Below are 19,635 nucleotides of genomic sequence, written 5' to 3' on the forward strand. Positions count from 1 at the left end.
ATTTAAATATCAGTTACAAGGTAAATTTTCTTCTGTATATTTTCCGCACCTAATAAGCGAGATAAATATAATAAAATATACAACCAGTTACAAGATATATTTTCTCAAACTAAGCATACTTTTTAATAAGTAAAGCAGTAGAAGTTTATGATCCAAAGTCTGATTATTTTATTCTCCGTGACTCATGCAGCTAATTTCGTCACTGTTCTTGTCCTACGCCCTTTTCTTTTTCTACCCTAAATCGCCATCAATTCTCTCTTTTAGTGGATGCTGGGAGCCCACAAAACAAATTCGGGCAAGTGAAGACTTGGTCTCTGGTCAAAAACGATGTTCTCAGCTGTTATTTCAGACAACTTGGAAGGTTAAACCAAGAGAATGCAACGTAAATCAACTTTTTAATCACTTGACGAGCGAGATTGAGACAAGTGTGTATACAAAAAGAGATATCGCAGATTGTCTCCGAGTGTAAAGCTAACAGTTAACGAGTTCTTTGATGTCGATTTTTACTTTAAATCGGGACTACAATCAGGAGAAGAACATGCTTAACAGAGTAACTTTCTGAAAATTATCAAACTAACGAGAGTCGATGAACACTTCTCCGAACCCTTTTTAGGGGAAAAGGAAGGGAAGGAATGAAATTAAAAGAACACTCCTTAAACCAAGAATCCGTATCGTAAACTCTTGCTACAACTGGCCTCGTAGGCAACAGAACACTCTTTTTCCACTTAAGGGGAGGAAAATACAGTTCTACAATGGTGCCATCGGAACCACGAAAATGAAAAGACAAATAGAGAACACAATGAGATGAGTTGTAGGGATAAGACACCTCTCGGGCTAGATGATTGCAACCAATTTTGTATGGCAATAACTATTCTCAGGAAACTGGAACAATTCTGGTGAACGCAGGGACTCACAAGCGTATGTGGCTTGGTCGGCCTGCTTGTTGTCCCAGCTACTTGAAACAAGCAAGTTCGCCAGCAAAACTCTGAATCTCTATACCACGAAGTGATGTCGAAATGGGAGCAGGAAACACTCGAGCATTTAGTAACCATTTATCTGAGGCCTTGGAGTTGGGCCCATCAGCCGAGAAAAAGGCTGGGCGCGGCCAGGAATGCCCCTTTGGCCGGCAAATCGATCAGCTAATTTTGGATCGGAGACTGATCTGGAAAATGCTTGGGCAAGCTCAAGGGCTGAAGCCGCTTTCCCATGCATCAGGCCAACAGCATCAGGGGAAGATGGTGTTGGCTGTTCAGGCTTCCGCCAGGTCTCTGGTGATGGCGGCCTCTCTGACTGTTGCTGCGGTCTCTCAGGCTCTCTATTGTTCCTCCTACTGTCATTACGCCAGTTCTTCTTCTGCATATCGATTTTCTCAACATCTACCCGATTATCCCTCCTATCAAATTTCTTTCCAGTCCTCTGATCAAAAGGATGATGCTCAGCTTTCTCACTGTGGCGAGAAGGATTTGCGTGCACAGTAACTCTATCAGGCCTGGTAACTTGATGTTCAACCCTTCAAACAACAGTTATTTTTGTTCGTAAGTAAAAATACCCAAATTTCCAAACTTATATAACAGAAAATTTCTGAGATAGAGAATAAGTCACTACTTGTCAGAATGCTGAGCTGTGTCAGGATTGTTGATCACATCATCAACCCCTCGCTCCTTCAATACCTGATATACGGACAGAAAAAGGTTTCAGGAATGGGACACGAAACCACCACCAGCATTAAATCAAGACAATAGTACTATTAGGCAATGGTCATGACCAAATGGAACTGAAATATCAAATCTTGGATTAAAAACTCACCAGTTCTCGTGGGCGAGCACCACCAAATAATGCAACTCTGCATCAATCACGGATTTCATTTTATGTTACTTGCAAGTATCAATGTATAGACCCAATATTAAGAACAACAAGCGCATATTCTATTGCAAACGCCACCAAGAAGTAAGAGTGGAAGGGTAATGTTTCTGTCATGCTACAAATGCAATCGATGCTTCTCTAATAGCTGCTGGACTCCAAACCCAAATTGCATAAGCAGAATAGTGCGAGAGGAGGTGGGTTCGGGGATAGTAGATTTAGGTTCAAATATTCATGTAACCATAAAACAAAACAGAATTACTAGATTCTGAGAGCAACAATTGTGCACATCTTCATCTAGAAGTCAGGAAAATAAAACATATATAAGAGACAATATTGACTTCATTGCAAATTCTGTGGAACAAAAGTGGAAAACAAGATTTTAAATTTTTCCCTAAATAAAAATATATACACAACACAGTTAAAACATTACTTATGCTGTATCCAGAAAATGTACGTAACATAACCAACCCATGGGATTGTTTCAATGGCCTAAAGAGTTCTAAAAAGCAATAATTATGGCCTCAAATCAAGCCAACCTTTTTTGGAGCAACAACCGCGAAAATATATTCACTTCTATGAAGCAAAAGTGTAATCAAAGTAGAGTATATGATATCTAGTGGTTAACTAAACAAGCAAATTGAAACAATTTTACTTTTTATACTGTGCCAAGAATTTCATTTAGTTTTTAATTGTTGGGCTAAATATCATAATTTCCATAGAACAGAACCAGAAAGGGGCCAAAGGCCCTACGCCTACAACAAGCAAAACAACGGCAAAAGGACCAGAAATACGACCCAAAGTCGAGAAAGTCTCAAAACTATCCAACTCTTCCAAAATATGCTCAAATTTCAGACGACGACGAATTGAACCTAACCAAGCTCCCAGACCTCAAACCAAATTCCCAGCCCAAAATTAACAACTAAAACCTTTTGAATTAACATAGTGATACAACATACAAAAATTGCCATGAAGCCTCCAATTATTTTGAGCAGATAAATTTTTGAATTGTTATGGAGAAAAGATCTCTACTTTTTCACACATATTCAAGCCACTGCATTCATCCTCTAAATTTTTTTTTTTTTTTTTTAGCAAGAAAAGAGATAGACTAGAAAGGAAACCACAATCAAAACCATTGCATACCTGTCTCTTTTGGCATTTAGTTCCAAGTGTTCAGGAGGCTGAGATCGGGGCTTTAAATTCAATTTTAGATGGTCCACTGCCAGTTTGCCACCATCAGAGCCTGCTGACTCTGGTTTTGGAGCATTCATATATCCATACGCTTCATTGACAGTTTCCACCTGGACGGACTCAGTCACCCTCTGGGACTCCTATAATCAACCAAACAATGAGAATTTAGTGCATTCAGTGCAAGGTGGAACCCCATAGACCCAAGAATCTCTATAACACACTTTGACAACCATGTCAATACCTGTGCATTAACAACTGGAGCTTCCAAACCCTCCAGTGGCTTTGTTCTTGGAAGTAACTTCAACTTGGGTCGCTCTACAGGTTCTGAAGACGCTGCGGCCTGCACGTCAGCCAGGCCAAATTTTCCATCAGATGGAGCAGGTTGAACCCTGTTGTTATAAACAGTTGGCCTCCTTTCTCTAAGATCTGAATTAATCGGAGCCCTAGAACTCTCGTAAACAGGTAGCTGAACACCATCATGAATTTGAAGACCCCTTTCTGCGTGTCTTGCCATGGCTGCATCATAATATTCCTTTTCAACAATCGCATCTGGCCTCTTGTAAGTATCACTACCAGAACTCTTGGAATGCAATCCACTCTCTGTTTCGGGAGATCTAACAACCTCGATATTTGTCTGATAATTGATTAAAGGCTTTGATTGCCATCTACCCGAGGACACCTTATCGAGTGCACTGGCATGGGCCAACTTTTGAACAGCACTTTGTCCAGACCCAGAAGATTGCACCGGCTCAGATATACCCGCCATCTCCTTCCTCATTGTCCATGCATTTGGATAAGGCCCACCAACACCACGCCCGCCATTGCCACCTGAGCTCTGCGAATTACCTCCAACATGAGCTGTCTCGCTAACCCTCTCTGAGTAAGAACTCACGGCCACCCTCGGTGATTTCGGTGCTGAAGCCCGCCCCTGCATGCCGGATGACACCCCTGCAGATACAAACGCCTGCTTGGGCTCGGCACGGGTCAGGGGAACCCGAATGCTATCATCGCTGATGGTCCGGCGTGGCATCGACCCACCATCGAGTGGCTTGCGCTCGTCCTCATCAAAGTTCCGGCCAATGTGCACGGGGTGAGTGAGAAACGGAGTCTTGTCATCGAAATGCCTCGTGGCTGGAGACGTGTGGGGTCGAGAACGATGGTCGGCCCGCCCCGTAGGATTTCCCCACGCGGTGGGTCGGTCGTAAGTTGAACGATCTGTAGGCCTAACAACTCTGCAGATCAAAAAAATCCAAAATTGGTGCGAAAATCAACTAGGGTTTTTCAATCCATCGCTCGAAAATCAAAGCAATTACAAAACCCAGATCCAAAAATCGGAGATTTACAGATATGAATCAAAAGCAATAAGCTTTTTCAATTCCATAATTTCCGATAAAACAAAATATATAAAAATCAGGGAAAAGGGTAAACAGGACTTACACCCCAGGAGCAGAAGGGAGAGGGAGATCAGAGGGAATCGAACCGCCATGGAAGTCCTTGAGCGTCATGGTATTCCCACTTACTTTCTTCTTCGACATCTTTCTCTCCCCCTCCTCTCTCTCTACTTTCTCTCTCAAGATCTTCCCTTTGATTCAATTTGTAGATTTTGATAGGGAGATTGGGATTGACGAGGACAGAGATTGGATTGGAGGAGAAGAAGCAGAGGGAAAAAGCTTGGGAACCTTGAAATCGCCTCTCTGCTTCTCTCGGAACAACTATTTCACCACTTGCGTTCTTTCCCGTCCGTAGTGCTCATTGGGCTCACTATTTGATGATGATAGTGTCTTTCCCCTGATGCTGGTCCTGGCCGTCCGATCATTGACCGACCTATGCAATCTACTATAAGATATTCCCTCTTTTTTTTTTTTTTTTCCCTCAAAATGTTTTTAAAATGTATAAATAGCAAATTATATTTAAATATACAAACAAGACAACAAAACTAATGAAGTTGGAGAGATGTTAAAGTTGTAAACAGTTAACATTGGTTGGGCCCGTCATGGCCCGAGCATGCGGCGATGCTCATAATGTTATACTTATCATCTAATTGTACTATTAATTACATCATTTTGTAATAAAGGTTGACTCTACTAATATATATGGGTCTCATCTCTATTAAAGATGGTACAATTAGATAGTAAGAATAGCATTTTTGTTGTAAACATGCATTTTAAAATTAATGTGACTTAATATTAGTTATATTTATCTTAATAACATGGTCAAATAAGTTTTTTCAAATTTAAAATAATTAAAGTTTGTTTTGCTTAAGTTGGTCTGTTCAGTGACCCAGCCCATCACAGCTCAGGTTTTTATAGGCCAGGATCACGAGCGGGATTGGCCTTAATGTTCTATTAAGTGAGTTACCCCAAATACAATTCGTTTATTAAGTGAGCCAATCCTAACACTGCTCAAGCCCACGTGGCCTGTTTGGCACCTCTAATCCCCACATGGAAGAATGCAAGTATTATTCTATATAAATTAGGTAAGTTAGTTTTGTTTGCATATCGTCTCTTTGCACTCAATTTTGATCCTCCTCCTCATATCTTGAATATCAATTTGTTAAAAGTATTTTGCTTGGTTAGATCTAGTCCTTGGATTTTAGTCAGAAAAATTAATTATGCTGAATTCTAATTGGAGAAAAAAAAATTCAGAAGATAAAGTCATATTTCCAGTAAATTAAATTATAGCCAAAATTCTTAAATCCTAGCCCCTTGCGATTTGCATGTATGCAAAACTTTGAGAATGCTCTTCAAGCATGGTATTTAATATAAAATGAAAAGAATGCCTCCATCAACTAGATTTTTATGAGAATATCTCCGTTTATATGGTATTCATCCAAAAGCAGAATAAATTAAAATCACAATCCACATCCCATGAACATGATTTTTAGTCCTTTTGCGGTGTGTTTATATAATTAAGAGTATTTTGTTAAAGCGATTATGAACATGTTTAGCAGAAAAAAAAAAAAAGTTAAAAGTGTTTTAAGATGAAGCACATTAAATTTTTTTTTTCAAAAAGTTCTTGCATTTTTCTTAATTATATATAGATAATGCGCTCAGTAACAATGTGATTGTCGCTCCCAAAAATTTAAATAATGTGGTTAATTAGTAAATGTGATAATAATAATTAGATTCTAATTTAAATAGATTTGCAATCTATTAGAGAGCCATTCACAATCAGACACCAAACTTACCCCTTCTGGGTTTTACCCTCGATGTCCACCATTAAACGACCACACATTCTTCCTCTTTAAAACGACGTCAAAAAATTAAAAACTTGCTGAGCTTTCGTCTTCGTACTCCAGCCACTCACTCACCCACCGGCACGCCGTGGTTTTGCGGGTCGTTTGATCAAACAATGGAGTCGAAGTCGATCACGTGGGATTTGGTGATCGGCATTGCGACGGGGTTCGCATTGGGATTGTTGGTGGGAATGGTCGCGCTCTGCTGCGCCAGAATCCGTCGGAGGAGGTGTAGGCGGATACAATCACAGAAGTCCATTTCGGCCCAGAAAGACACGGCGGCAGCCGCAGTCGCAGGCAAAGGAGTGAGTAACGGTGGCGCTGACTCCTCCAGCAGCACCCCCACCGTCTCCGAGCTCTCGAAGTTCGGACAGGACTCCCCCAGGAATTCGGAGTGGAACAACATGCCCATGTGGCTGGAGGGACTCCGGCGGAAGAGCCTCGTGTCCGCTTGCGGTATTCCCAAGTATTCTTTTAGGTATGTATGTTTGTAAACACGTATATTCTGTATGTATTCTGAATTTTTGTATGTCTGGTTATTTACGGAAGTGGGTCCTGAATTTGCACGCATGTTTCACTTTGGTCCTTCAATTAAGTTTTTCTTTATAATTTATTTTAAGAGTACACTCCAATTGTGTCACGTGTCTCAACACTAAGCTTACACGTCGGAAATGGCTACTAGCACAACGAGGTGGTGCCTTACTTCACTGCGAGAGATTTTTCAATGTGATCGTCACACGAGGTGGTACACGTTCCTATATAAATGGTGAGTTATGTGTGTTAAAAGGTTAATAACTTAAAAACTAAAATTTTCCACTGCTCACATAAAAACATATGGTATATCATTCGTGTTCTCATCACAACTAAAAATTTCTCCTGCACCAGGCAAACGCATGGTAGCCAATTTGCTGCGTCGTGATTAATAACATCTCAATCAGTATAAGTGTTTGCATTCAAAATAGCCCTATGTGAGGCAATTATAAACCATAGAATTTGATGGACATTATTCAACATGTACAAATATGAGAAAAATATGTCATAATAATTTAGTATTGCACTCGTCATCTATGAGATTTGAACTTAATTACTTATAAGCAGAGAAGAACATAATTAGACCGAAATATTTAGTGGTTCTAAACCATGAGCTGGACCGATTACACTCCCCTCCCCAAGTTGATCTACATTTTCATCCTTCGCCAATTGCTTATTTATATGATTTCCGACTTTTTTTTAGTACCTAACAAGTAACTGAATCGAAAAACCAACGTGAAACATGAGTATAAATTCAGAAGCCAATCTCACAATTTACCTTTTATTTGTGGAAAATTATTTATCAGATTTTTTTGTTTGTTTTGGCAGAGATATACAAGAGGCAACTTCTAACTTCACAACAACGATTGGGCAAGGAGCTTTTGGACCGGTTTACAAAGCCCAAATGAGCACTGGTGACACTTTTGCCGTCAAAGTTCTTGCTTCAAATTCCACCCAAGGCCAGAGCGAGTTTTTGACTGAGGTAAATTCATACATTCATAACACCAAGATATTGATGGGATGCATTGGTGCAAGATGCATCGGTGTTTGAATGGTTATATTAAGCCGTTAAAATCCAACTATGTAAATCTAGCAGTCAAATATATCGGCGTATCCATACTTCGATTAATTGCATTGTAAAATCTTCTAACATTCATTACGCATGTGCACACATGTGCGTTCAGGTTCTGTTGCTTGGAAGACTACACCACAAGAACCTTGTCAACTTGGTCGGATATATTGCAGAAGTTGAGCAACATATGCTTCTTTATAAGTACATGAGCAACGGCAGTCTGTTTTCTCATTTGCATGGTAACAACTCTCACAAAACCCTAGATTTTCCATCCCGTAACGCACCGGTTTATTTGATTTCCTAACACGAATAGACACATCCTTTATCGTTTAGAGCCTCTTGAATAATTTCAAGAAATATGCCCAAGTATAACCGATTACTAACCGCAAATAGAAAATAAAAACCGATGGGACACTAAACACGCGGTAACTGTACATAAACCAGAGTTTAGTGCTCACTTGGTTTAGTATCGATCCTTCACCTTCAAGTCATAATTTTAATTAAAAGTTCATAACCGGCTCTATTTGTTCATATCTCGGTTTAAGATTCATCTGTTTGGAAATGCAGATGAGAATCAGAAGCCATTGAGCTGGGATTTGAGAGTTGACATAGCTCTTGACATTGCAAGGGGATTGGAATACCTGCATTATGGGGTTTGCTTTTCATATCAGTTTCCTGCAAATCAACACCACTGATTTGGAACTGCCTACTTAAGTACTTATCCATCTCCATTCTCCTTCTTATTACAGGCCGTTCCTCCCGTTGTGCATCGCGACATCAAGTCTTCGAACATACTGCTTGATCGGTTGATGAGGGCTAGGGTATGTGACTCGCGCAGAACGTTTTTGGTTTCTGAAATCTCTCCTGTTTTTGGAAGTGTGCCGATGAGGTTAATCACTCTTAACAATTAAACAGGTTGCTGATTTCGGGCTTTCAAGACAAGAAAATAACGAAACTCGTTCGTCAAATATCAGGGGGACATTGGGATATGTCGATCCTGAGTATGTGTTGACGAAGATGTATACGAAGAAATGCGATGTTTATAGTTTTGGAGTGCTGCTCTTTGAACTTATTACGGGCAGGAATCCGCAGCAAGGTCTCATGGAATATGTGGAACTTGTAAGAATTCTCTCTCCTTTTCAAAAACTATAAGTAACGATATAAGATTCGCATTGTATGACTATTCATGCCGATTTCTAGGCTGCTATTGACACGGAGGATAAACTGCGGTGGCAAGAGATTGTGGATCCCCGCCTTGATGGAAATTTCAACGCAGAACAACTCTCTAACGTTTCTGACCTTGCGTACAAATGCGTGATTAGTGTCTCCAGGAACCGGCCTTCGATGAGGGACACTGTACAGACATTATCGTTGATTTTGACGAAGAGGCATAACACGGGGAACTACACGCATTGCTCAACTCCTGCAACCGAAGAAACTTTCATTGAAATAGATCTGCTGGAGAATGAAGATGTTTTGATTGAACGTTGAGGGGGACAAGTTGTTACCAAACTCATAACCTCAAGTCTTAAAATTGTACATCGAACTTGTTCATGCTTATTCTTCTTTGTCTTTTATTTTCTTTTCGCTTTCAATCTGCTTACTTTGTGATTTTAATTTTCGTTGTTAATTACTTTGAGATTTTGTTTTCCTTTCGAAGAACAATCCTGTAGAATAACTTTATCATTCCACGTAAGTAAACATGTCGTAATTACTCAGTGGGAGCACCTTTTCCATAGAAAAGGATTGAAAAAGGAAAACACAAGTTTGCCAGTATAAAGGGAACCACATGTATTTGATACATCATCATCTCGATGGTCAGAGATGATAATTGTACACCATTCTTGTGGTTTAGCAGAAAAGCAAGCATCTAATTCTCATCAGAAAGCAACAAGAAGCCGCAGTTACTTTGTTGTCGCTGCTCGATTTTATTACCATTTACCGAACTCAGAAAATTAAGATGCTTTTTAACAAGATAACAAAAAACATATGGTAAGCCAGACGATAGATAGATAGATAGCTAGCTAGATACATGCCGATTAGACACATGTTGTGATCCATATAACAGGAGGATCATGAGCCAGTGAGACTCAGTTTTTCTAGTTATGCAGCAACCCCTTGGCCTTGAAGTACTCCACAGTTTGGTCATATATTTCTTCGATGCCATACTTAAAAACGAACCCCTCCTTGATAAGCTTCTCCGAAGAGATGATCAATTTGGCCTTGGACGGAAAATCTCCAAACCTGCAATTGCAATGGAGAATAAGAAAACCATCCAAAATTGTACACTAGCTAGTTGAGCTGGTGGTCTAAACCCTTTGAACAATCAATGCAACTTCCCAACTTTAAGTTCCAAACCTTAATCTGAATCTTCTTGGTAGAAGTACTAGTACTTAAAACTATGAAACAAAAAAAACTCGGGGTAGATAAATCTAAACACTACTCATCATCAAAAACAGGAATTAAGAAATCTAGGTTTTCGAATACTAGGATTACGGGCTTACTCAGTGGGGACTTTGTACTGGGGGTATCTTTTGTTGAGGAACTGAGCAAGCTCAGGAACGCTGGTGTTGGCAGCACAGCAAATGTACCGACCAGAAGCAGACTCCTTCTCAGCTAAAAATATATGCGCCCGGCAGACATCCTCCACATGTGAAATGGGTATTGAACCTGATAGCATTTGCACACCTTTCAAGGCCATATTTATGAGGAAATCATTTCCTGTAAAACAGTAAGAGATACCATCAGAACACCATGTGTATCGGAGATATAGTGCAAGTAGTAGTTCATAGTTCATTGTTCCCACTTCAAACCTGTGATTAAGGACATGGCAAGGATGTTACTGTGAGGGACGTCTGGAGTGAGAGAAGGACCGGCCATAAGAGAAGGGATCACAGTGATGAGATCAATGTTGTTCTCTTCGGCGAATTTCCAAGCTGTCTTCTCAGCTTGTGTCTTGGAGGCAAGGTACCCCTGAAAAGTCGAGAAATTTGAGAAAAGACTCTCGTTTAATCAATGTTGCTTTCCTTGGCGAATTTCTAAGCAATAGCCTCATTGTCTTAGCTTGAGCACTACATACAGAAGATAAAAGCTTAGACACAGAGGATTTGATGATTTACCCAAGTGGGTGGCTTTACAGTAGTCAAGAACTCCAAATCACTCCAATCCTTTTCGTCCATGACCAAACCTGTTCCCTCAAGTGTATTGATCGAAACTGTAGCAACTGATGATGTCAAAACAACACGCTTAACTGTTTGGGCTTTCACACACGATTTCAGAACGTTTAGTACCCCTTGGATCGCCGGTTTGATCATGTCGTTCTGCTCATTGACGGTGACATTATTAGCACAATACTTAAGCTACATGAGCTCTACAGAATGCAACATTTAATCAAGAAATTATCATAAATCCGTACCTCCGGGTCCTCTGAGGCAAAGTTGACAGGGGTTGCAACATGGAAAACAAGATCACAACCTGCTATCGGAGCGTCGAAGCTCCCTTCATCAGTCAGATCTCCTGCTAAAATCTCTAGCTCACCCAACTCTTGTAGTGCTGTGACGTGGGAGACCTTCTTCTGATTGTCTGCACCCAATTGTATCAAAAAATGAAAACCAATTCATGGCCAGCACAGTAAAACAAGAATTTTACTGATACCAAAGTTCAGGTTGTTCTAAAAATTTACCGATAACCTACAAAATTACCTAGGCCTCTTTGTAGTCCAACAGTAAATTCAGATAGGTAATTAGATCATTCTATGAACTTTTACCTTATCTTGTTACTAACACCTCTAGCCTAATGGTCATATTGGAGTCAGTCATTACATCACAAGTACGGCGTTTTGAAGTTTGAATTCTTTTTCTTCAGAAACGAGAAAAATGAGAAATTTTTTAGCGTGACGGTCCTACGCATGGAGATGGAATGAAGCTAGGTCATAGTTACACAGAACAGCCTAAACAGGCGGACTGAAAGTGGGGCAGCAGCTTGTACTGAAGTAGTTTAAAATATCGTCGGAGAAAAAAAAGAGGAAGAGAGGGAGTCTGACCTGGGTCTCTGACGGTGGTTCTGACGGCGTAGCCCTTCTGGAGCAGCAGCTTGACCAGCAGAGACGCCACGAACCCGGTGCCGCCGACGACGCAAGCCGTCTTCTTTGAGATGGGTTGTTGGGTGGCCATGGCTTCCACTTCCTCTATCAAAGTTTGAACTGGAAAGGTGGCTCGGAATTATGGGAATGGTGTTTTCTGTTTTGTGTAATGGGGGCTTTACTGGTTAAATAGACCGTGGACGCGTTGTCGCTGTTGTTGCAGAAGTTCATCTAATCCGATCGGAAGAGGACGAAGGTGAGCACGTGGTGATCTAGGCACCACAATTTGGGTCCTTCCGTCGTAAATATCGGCCCAGGTCAATGGAGTTTTTGTTTTTTGGTGAAGAGGTCAAAGGAGTATGTCGACGTAAGAGCAACTCCATCGGGACAATTATTAGGTCAATGGAGTTTTTGTTTTTTGGTGAAGAGGTCAAAGGAGTATGTCGACGTAAGAGCAACTCCATCGGGACAATTATTCCCATGGACTGGCGACTTCACCAACCCTATAGACAGAGCTGCATGCTTCAGCGCAGAGGGTGATTGGGCAGATTTTTTTGGGGGGGGGGGGGGGGGGGCGAGTGAGAGGCCCAGCTCGAATTGGTGGCCCGAGAGCTCAAGGATCAAGTGATGCAAGACTGACGTTTTGGTAACACTAACATTGGTCACGTTACAAAATTAATAAAAATATAAAATATCAATAAAAAAAAATGTAAAAAATTAATAAAAAATCCAAAAAAAAATTAAAATTAAAAAAAAACTAATAAAAAATTTATAAAATTAAAAAAGAAAAAAAATCAATTCGGACGTTTCATTCCCAAGCTTTGTCTCCACTACCACCCCACCACACTCGATCCCCGACCTTCGACCACTCCACCTCCTGCGCGTCTTCTTCTTCTTTCTCTCGGACTTTGAATTCAACGGTTTCTCATCGGAGTTTGTCGCCAAGATTGGATTTGAAAGCTTGGATTGTCTGCTTCGACGGCACTATGTCTCACAATGCACCGATGGTGCATGCAAGACCATAGTTGCGTTCCACATGCTCCATTGATTCGACATATAAGGTTTTGAGGTTAAATTACTCAAGGAAATGGTGGTGATGGTGGCTAGTTTGCCACTGTGCTAGAGAGAGAGTTTGCGGAAATGAGGGAACTCCCTGGAACCAATGCACGTTAGGTGGCTTATTCACAAGTATAGCCGTCTTGCATGTATGACAGGTGGAACTTGAAAATCTAATGACACACACACACACATACATATATATATATATATATGTTTTCTTTCCAACGAGTTCACCCAAGGAAAATGATAGGTAATATCAAGCGAACGAATCTCAGAAGAGTTTCTTCGGGAAGTTCAAGAGAATCCCTCATTCAGCTCGATTGTGTCAAACCCCAAGCTCTTACATTCCTGAGGAAATCATAACAGGACAGTGAATCAATGCCACTAATAACACCATACAAATACATACACATGGAAATTACTTGGATACAAAAAGTCGCGGAGCCACTCTAATCTACAAAAGAAGGGATCCAAGGCATAACCACTGCCCTGGCCAATCTAATCTACAAGAAAGGAGATCGACATCAATTCAAAACAGGTGATTGCACTGCCCTAGTCGCTCGAATCTCCCAAAAACGCAAAAGCACTGCCCTGGCCACTCTAATCTCCCAAAAAATAACCATTTGATTCCTGGACAAAGGAGCTTATGGATTTGAAAGAATAATTTGAAGAATGTGATTCTTCACGTAAGCGTGAAAGTTAATCTTGTAGATTAACATTATCATTCCACATAAGTACTTTGAGATTTTATTTTCTTTTCGGAGAACAATCCTGTAGATTAACTTTATCATTCCACATAAGTAAACATGTCGTAATTACTCGGTGGGAGCACCTTTTCCATAGTGCAGGATTGAAAAAGGAAAACACGAGTTTGCCGGTATAAAGGGAACCACATGTGTTTGATACATCATCATCTCGACGGTCAGAGATGATAATTGTATACCATTCTTGTGGTTCAGCAGAAAGGCAAGCATCTAATTCTCATCAGAAAGCAACAAGAAGCCGCAGTTACTTTGTTGGCGCTGCTCGATTTTATTACCATTTACCAAACTCAGCAAATTAAGATGCTTTTTAACACGAGAACAAAGAACATATGGTAAGCCAGACGATAGATAGATAGCTAGATAGCTAGATACATGCGGATTAGACACATGTTGTGATCCATATAGCAGGAGGATCATGAGCCAGTGAGACTCAGTTTTTCTAGTCATGCAGCAACCCCTTGGCCTTGAAGTACTCCACAGTTTGGTCATATATTTCTTCGATGCCATACTTAAAATCGAACCCCTCCTTGATAAGCTTCTCTGAAGAGATGATCAATTTGGCCTTGGATGGAAAATCTCCAAACCTGCAATTGCAACGGAGAATCAGAAAACCATCCAAAATTGTACACTAGCCAGTTGAGCTGGTGGTCTAAACCCTTTAAACAATCAATGCAACTTGCCTACTTTAAGTTCCAAACCTTAATCAGAATCTTCTTGGTAGAAGTACTAGTACTTAAAACTATGGAACAAAAAAAACTCGGGGTAGATAAATCTAAACACACTACTCATCATCAAAAAGAGGAATTAAGAAATCTAGGTTTTTGAATACTAGGATTACGGGCTTACTCGGTGGGGACATTGTACTGGGGGTATCTTTTGTTGAGGAACTTAGCAAGCTCAGGAACGCTGGTGTTGGCAGCACAGCAAATGTACCGACCAGAAGCAGATTCCTTCTCAGCCAAAAATATATGCGCCCGGCAGACATCCTCCACATGTGAAATGGATATCGAACCTGATAGCATTTGCATACCTTTCAAGGCCATATTTATGAGGAAATCATTTCCTGTAATACAGTAAGAGAAACCATCAGAACACCATGTGTATCGGAGATATAGTACTAGTAGTAGTTCATTGTTCTAGTTTCCGGCTTCAACCTGTGATTAAAGACATGGCAAGGCCAATACTGCTGGGGACGTCTGGAGTGAGAGAAGGACCAGCCATAAGAGAAGGGATCACAGTGATGAGGTCAATATTGTTCTCTTCAGCGAATTTCCAAGCTTCCTTCTCAGCTAGTGTCTTGGAGGCAGGGTACCCCTGAAAAGTTGAGAAATTTGAGAAAAAACTCTCGTTTAATCAATGTTGCTTTCCTTGGCGAATTTCTATAGAATAGCCCCATTGTCTTAGCTTGAGCATTACATGCAGAAGACAAAAGCTTAGACACAAAGGATTTGGTGATTTACCCAAGTGGGTGGCTTTACAGTAGTCAAGAATTCCAAATCACTCCAATCTTTTTCGTCCATGACCAAACCTGTTCCCTCAAGTGTATTGATCGAAACTGTAGCAGCTGATGATGTCAAAACAACGCGCTTAACTGTTTGGGCTTTCACACACGATTTCAGAACGTTTAGTACCCCTTGGACTGCCGGTTTGATCATGTCGTTCTGCTCATTGACAATGACATTATTAGCACAATACTTAAAGCTACATCAGCTATATAGAATGCAACATTTAATCAAGAAATTATCATAAATCCGTACCTCAGGGTCCTCTGAGGCAAAGTTGACAGGGGTTGCAACGTGGAAAACAAGATCACAACCTGCTATCGGAGCATCGAAGCTCCCTTCATCAGTTAGATCTCCTGCTAAAATCTCTAGCTCACCCAACTCTTGTAGTGCTGTGAGGTGAGAGACCTTCTTGTGATTGTCTGCACCAAATTGTATCAAAAAATAAAAACCAATTCATGGCCAGCACAGTAAAACAAGAATTTTACTGATACGAAAGTTCAGATTGTTCCCAAAATTTACTGATAACCTACAAAATTACCTAGGCCTCTTTGTAGTCCAACAGTAAATTCAGATCGGTAATCAGATCATTCTGTGAACTTTTACCTTATCTTGTTACTAACACCTATAGCCTAATGGTCATATTGGAGTCAGTCATTACATCACAAGTACGGCGTTTTGAAGTTTGAATTCTTTTTCTTCAGAAATGAGAAAAAGTAGAAATTTTTCAGTGTGACGGTCAACGCATGGAGATGGAAGGAAGCTAGGTCATAGCTACACAGAACAGCCTATGCAGGAGGACTGAAAGTCTGAAAGTGGGGCAGCAGCTTGTACTGAAGTAGTGTAAAATATCGTCGGAGAAAAAAAGGGGAAGAGGGAGTCTGACCTGGGTCTCTGACGGTGGTTCTGACGGCGTAGCCCTTCTGGAGCAGCAGCTTGACCAGCAGAGACGCCACGAACCCGGTGCCGCCGACGACGCAAGCCGTCTTCTTTGAGATGGGTTGTTGGGTGGCCATGGCTTCCACTTCCTCTATCAAAGTTTGAACTGGAAAGGTGGCTCGGAATTATGGGAATGGTGTTTTCTGTTTTGTGTAATGGGGGCTTTACTGGTTAAATAGACCGCGGAGGAGTTTTCGCTGTTTTTGCAGAAGTTCATCTAATCCGATCGGAAGAGGAAGAAGGTGAGCACGTGATGATCTAGGCACCACCAACAATTTCGGTCCTTCCGTCGTAAATATCGCCCCAGGAGTTTTTTTTTTTTTCGGTGAAGAGGTCAAAGGAGTTTTTCGACATAACAATGACAAACAACGAGAAAATTTTAATTGGGATGGAAACACGGGTACATCAAATGTTTGTATGTAAGTGGTAAAAAATTTCACTTTTTAGGTTATTAACTTTTTAACACATATATTTTACTATTTGTATAGTGACACATGATGTAACAACTCGTGTACCGATTACATTGAAAAATCTCTCAACAATGTACCATAGATTTTTCAGTGTGACTAGTAGACGAAATGATACATCACGTGTTATTATACAAATTATGGGATATGTGTGCTAAAAAGTTAATAACTTAAAAATAAAATTTATCACCACTTCTATTGAAACTCAGAATATACCACTTGTGTACCGGTCACAATTAAAAATTTCCCACAACGTACGGGAAAACCTAGAGTTCAACGAAACATGGAAACTGTGAGTGGTCATGTCCCAGGCTAAACACTGTCTGTGACTCGGTCGTTTGTGAGAGATTTTTCAATGTCATGGCATATAAAGTGGTACATCATGTGTTATTATATAAATTATAAGATATATGTGTTAAAAAGTTAATAACTTAAAAAATAAAATTTTCCATCATTTACATAAAAATACATGATACACCATCCCGTATTCTGATCACTGAAGAAAATTTCTCGCCGTTTTTCCATCTTCCAGGTTGAGATGAACTAACATTCTGAAACGTGCAATCACACTAGCAGTCCATCTTCCACTCAAAGTATCGCACCTACCCCAAAAGGGCAGGTGAAATAATGTTTTTATACTTTTTTTCTCTTAAGAAAAAATATAATTATGTTTTACACCTTTTAAATTCAGAATGATTAACAAAATGTCACAGGGTTTCATTTTTCTCGTATTCAACCTTAAAGTATTAAAATTGTATTAATTTATGTTTTTGACCTGATTGATTGTATAATATTTTATTAAATTGATAACATGGTGAACTTAAAATTCTTGGAGGATTTTCAAATGAGATGTAAAAAGTAGTAGCACCAATATTTTCAATCAAAAAACCAAATTTGATGTAATATGACATAGATTGTTAGCCCTCACTTACGGCCAAAATTGACAGTAGCTTCAAATTTTTTTAATTAATTATAAATGAATTTAATTAATTATATTTTTGGAGAGTGTTTTAAAACATTTATTATAATAATTTAATTGATGTATCAGATGGAAAGAAAAACATATGCTGTCAAATCCAAATTTTATGTTTAAATTTTGACATCTCTTTTGAAAATACTCTTAAATGGGCTAATGTGTACAATTTTAAAACTTCGTCTTACAAGGAAAGAGATAATCTCTGGATCTCTTCCACCAAGGTTATCGGATCAAGTGATCCTAATCTTCAAAATTTCATCCAACGGCAAAAAATTATCTCAGCTTTTAAGAGTCATAACAGGTGGACCGTTGAAAGAAATTTGAAAAGCTCGAATCACTTGATCCGTTGGCCTTGATGGAAAAGATTAAGAAGATCTTGTTTTGTCTTACAATGCGAGAAATTAGAACTTCATGGTCTATTTTAAAAATCAACTCAACACTGTGTAGTTTTTCTTGGAGAAGACCATATTGTTTAATGAACCACTCTGATGTTCTCGGATTTGATGCTTCGAACACGGTCTTCTCCGCACCAACGCGCCCAATGACCTTTGCGATTATGTCTGCATGCATCGAGCCAGCGTGTTTACAGACATCATCAGCGTCGTTCGTTCTCGTAACGGCCCCAGCTTCTAAGCATCTCTCAGCCCTTGTAATCAGAAGATCAACGTCTTCAACGTATTCTAAACAAAGACAACAATCTTGTTCATAAGTATATAACCAGTAAACTTACAGGTGCTCCTACTGCAGCACCATCTTTCGTGTAATATGATCAGAGCACGTGGCAAGAAGATGTTACCATCACAGTCGAAGAGCAATAGTCGGAAAGATGAATGCAAGAAGAAAAAATCATCAGTCTCAGAAAATGACTGCACAAATTTTCATCGAAGCGGAGTAATATCAGTAAACACACACTTGGGGGCACAGGGTCATCACAAACATTGGACCAACATGGTTATCCTTTCACAACTTGGTCAATTCTTATTCATGGTATCATGCAGCCTAGTGATCAAAGCGAAACACATATCGAAGTTACATACACCAGACAGATTTGATGATTTCATGCCATTAAACTGACATTCCACATTTCTTTACTTAAGGTTGAAGCCCCTTTCTTCCTCCTATTTAGTCCTTTGTGCTATCATGCTATGCTATTTGTTTGCAAAAACGAACCTACCTTCGCATAACAGCGGAACAAAAGAACGAAGAGTGGCGATTAAGTTCTTTAAGCTTGGAGCTATTAAATGCCCCAATAAGAAAATCCACAATTTCTATGCGGCTCTTCCGACAATATCTAGCTATCAAGGCGAACATATCAATCACTAATTGTTTCAGGAAAGATTGCACAGCATACCATATCGTGGGCTCGAGATAGCATAGGCTCCAAATGCTCTGTCACCTACAGGTATGTCAGACTTGTTAAACCTGATCGCAAACTGTGACTTCACTTTCAGACCACCTATCTTAATCAAGCAAACGAACCTCAGAAGAGTTTCTTCGGGAAGTTCAAGAGATCCCTCATTCAGCTCGATCGTGTCAAACCCCAAGCTCTTACATTCCTGAGGAAATCATAACAGGACAGTGAGTCAATGCCACTAATAACACCATACAAATACATATACATGGAAATTACTCAGATACAAAAACTCGCGGAGCCACTCTAATCTACAAAAGAAGGTATCCAAGGCATAAACACTGCCCTGGCCACTCTAATGTACAAGAAAGGAGATCGACATCAATTCAAAACAGGTGATTGCACTGCCCTAGTCGCTCGAATCTTCGGAAAAATTGGATCAAACTTGGGTGCAAAAACGCAAAAGCACTAGCCTAGCCACTCTAATCTCCCAAAAAATGACCATATGATTCCTGGACAAAGGAGCTTATGGATTTGAAGGAATAATTTGAAGAATGTGATTCTTCTCAGCTGTCATACACGTAAGCATCAAAGTTAATCTCCCATT

The 19,635-nt window shown here is 40.0% G+C and overlaps 4 protein-coding genes and 1 non-coding gene across 5 annotated transcripts; 1 reads left to right on the top strand and 4 right to left on the bottom strand.

Moving 5' to 3' along the window:
- Positions 1-633: 633 nt before the first annotated feature.
- LOC125476377 lies at positions 634-4,643 on the bottom strand. The gene is made up of 6 exons (XM_048582398.1): positions 4,489-4,643; positions 3,293-4,283; positions 3,004-3,191; positions 1,807-1,843; positions 1,606-1,670; positions 634-1,510 (listed from the first exon to the last, which is right to left on the bottom strand). The coding sequence occupies exons 1-6, from the start codon at positions 4,584-4,586 to the stop codon at positions 1,042-1,044; spliced, it is 1,848 nt and encodes a 615-aa protein (XP_048438355.1). The 5' UTR covers positions 4,587-4,643; the 3' UTR covers positions 634-1,041.
- Positions 4,644-6,313: 1,670 nt separating this feature from the next.
- LOC103957676 (calcium/calmodulin-regulated receptor-like kinase 1) lies at positions 6,314-9,455 on the top strand. Its single transcript, XM_009369903.3, has 7 exons — positions 6,314-6,764; positions 7,646-7,799; positions 8,002-8,128; positions 8,457-8,542; positions 8,639-8,710; positions 8,805-9,008; positions 9,090-9,455. The coding sequence occupies exons 1-7, from the start codon at positions 6,403-6,405 to the stop codon at positions 9,378-9,380; spliced, it is 1,296 nt and encodes a 431-aa protein (XP_009368178.2). The 5' UTR covers positions 6,314-6,402; the 3' UTR covers positions 9,381-9,455.
- Positions 9,456-9,763: 308 nt separating this feature from the next.
- On the bottom strand, positions 9,764-12,346 carry LOC103957769 (anthocyanidin reductase ((2S)-flavan-3-ol-forming)). Its single transcript, XM_009370007.3, has 6 exons — positions 11,932-12,346; positions 11,305-11,471; positions 11,009-11,209; positions 10,703-10,862; positions 10,394-10,610; positions 9,764-10,133 (listed from the first exon to the last, which is right to left on the bottom strand). The coding sequence occupies exons 1-6, from the start codon at positions 12,059-12,061 to the stop codon at positions 9,989-9,991; spliced, it is 1,020 nt and encodes a 339-aa protein (XP_009368282.2). The 5' UTR covers positions 12,062-12,346; the 3' UTR covers positions 9,764-9,988.
- Positions 12,347-14,037: 1,691 nt separating this feature from the next.
- LOC103957850 (anthocyanidin reductase ((2S)-flavan-3-ol-forming)) lies at positions 14,038-16,552 on the bottom strand. Its single transcript, XM_009370102.3, has 6 exons — positions 16,182-16,552; positions 15,551-15,717; positions 15,254-15,454; positions 14,948-15,107; positions 14,640-14,856; positions 14,038-14,377 (listed from the first exon to the last, which is right to left on the bottom strand). Exons 1-6 carry the CDS (start codon positions 16,309-16,311, stop codon positions 14,233-14,235), a joined length of 1,020 nt encoding a protein of 339 aa, XP_009368377.2. The 5' UTR covers positions 16,312-16,552; the 3' UTR covers positions 14,038-14,232.
- Positions 16,553-17,821: 1,269 nt separating this feature from the next.
- Positions 17,822-19,291, bottom strand: LOC103944198. Its single transcript, XR_007257666.1, has 4 exons — positions 19,157-19,291; positions 19,029-19,073; positions 18,408-18,543; positions 17,822-18,323 (listed from the first exon to the last, which is right to left on the bottom strand). It is a non-coding gene; the product is annotated as an uncharacterized LOC103944198 (transcript).
- Positions 19,292-19,635: the final 344 nt, after the last annotated feature.

The sequence above is a fragment of a genome, unplaced genomic scaffold, assembly GCF_019419815.1.
Source record: "Pyrus x bretschneideri cultivar Hongxiangsu unplaced genomic scaffold, Pyrus_bretschneideri_v1 Contig19, whole genome shotgun sequence".
Classification (NCBI taxonomy): Eukaryota; Viridiplantae; Streptophyta; class Magnoliopsida; order Rosales; family Rosaceae; genus Pyrus; species Pyrus x bretschneideri.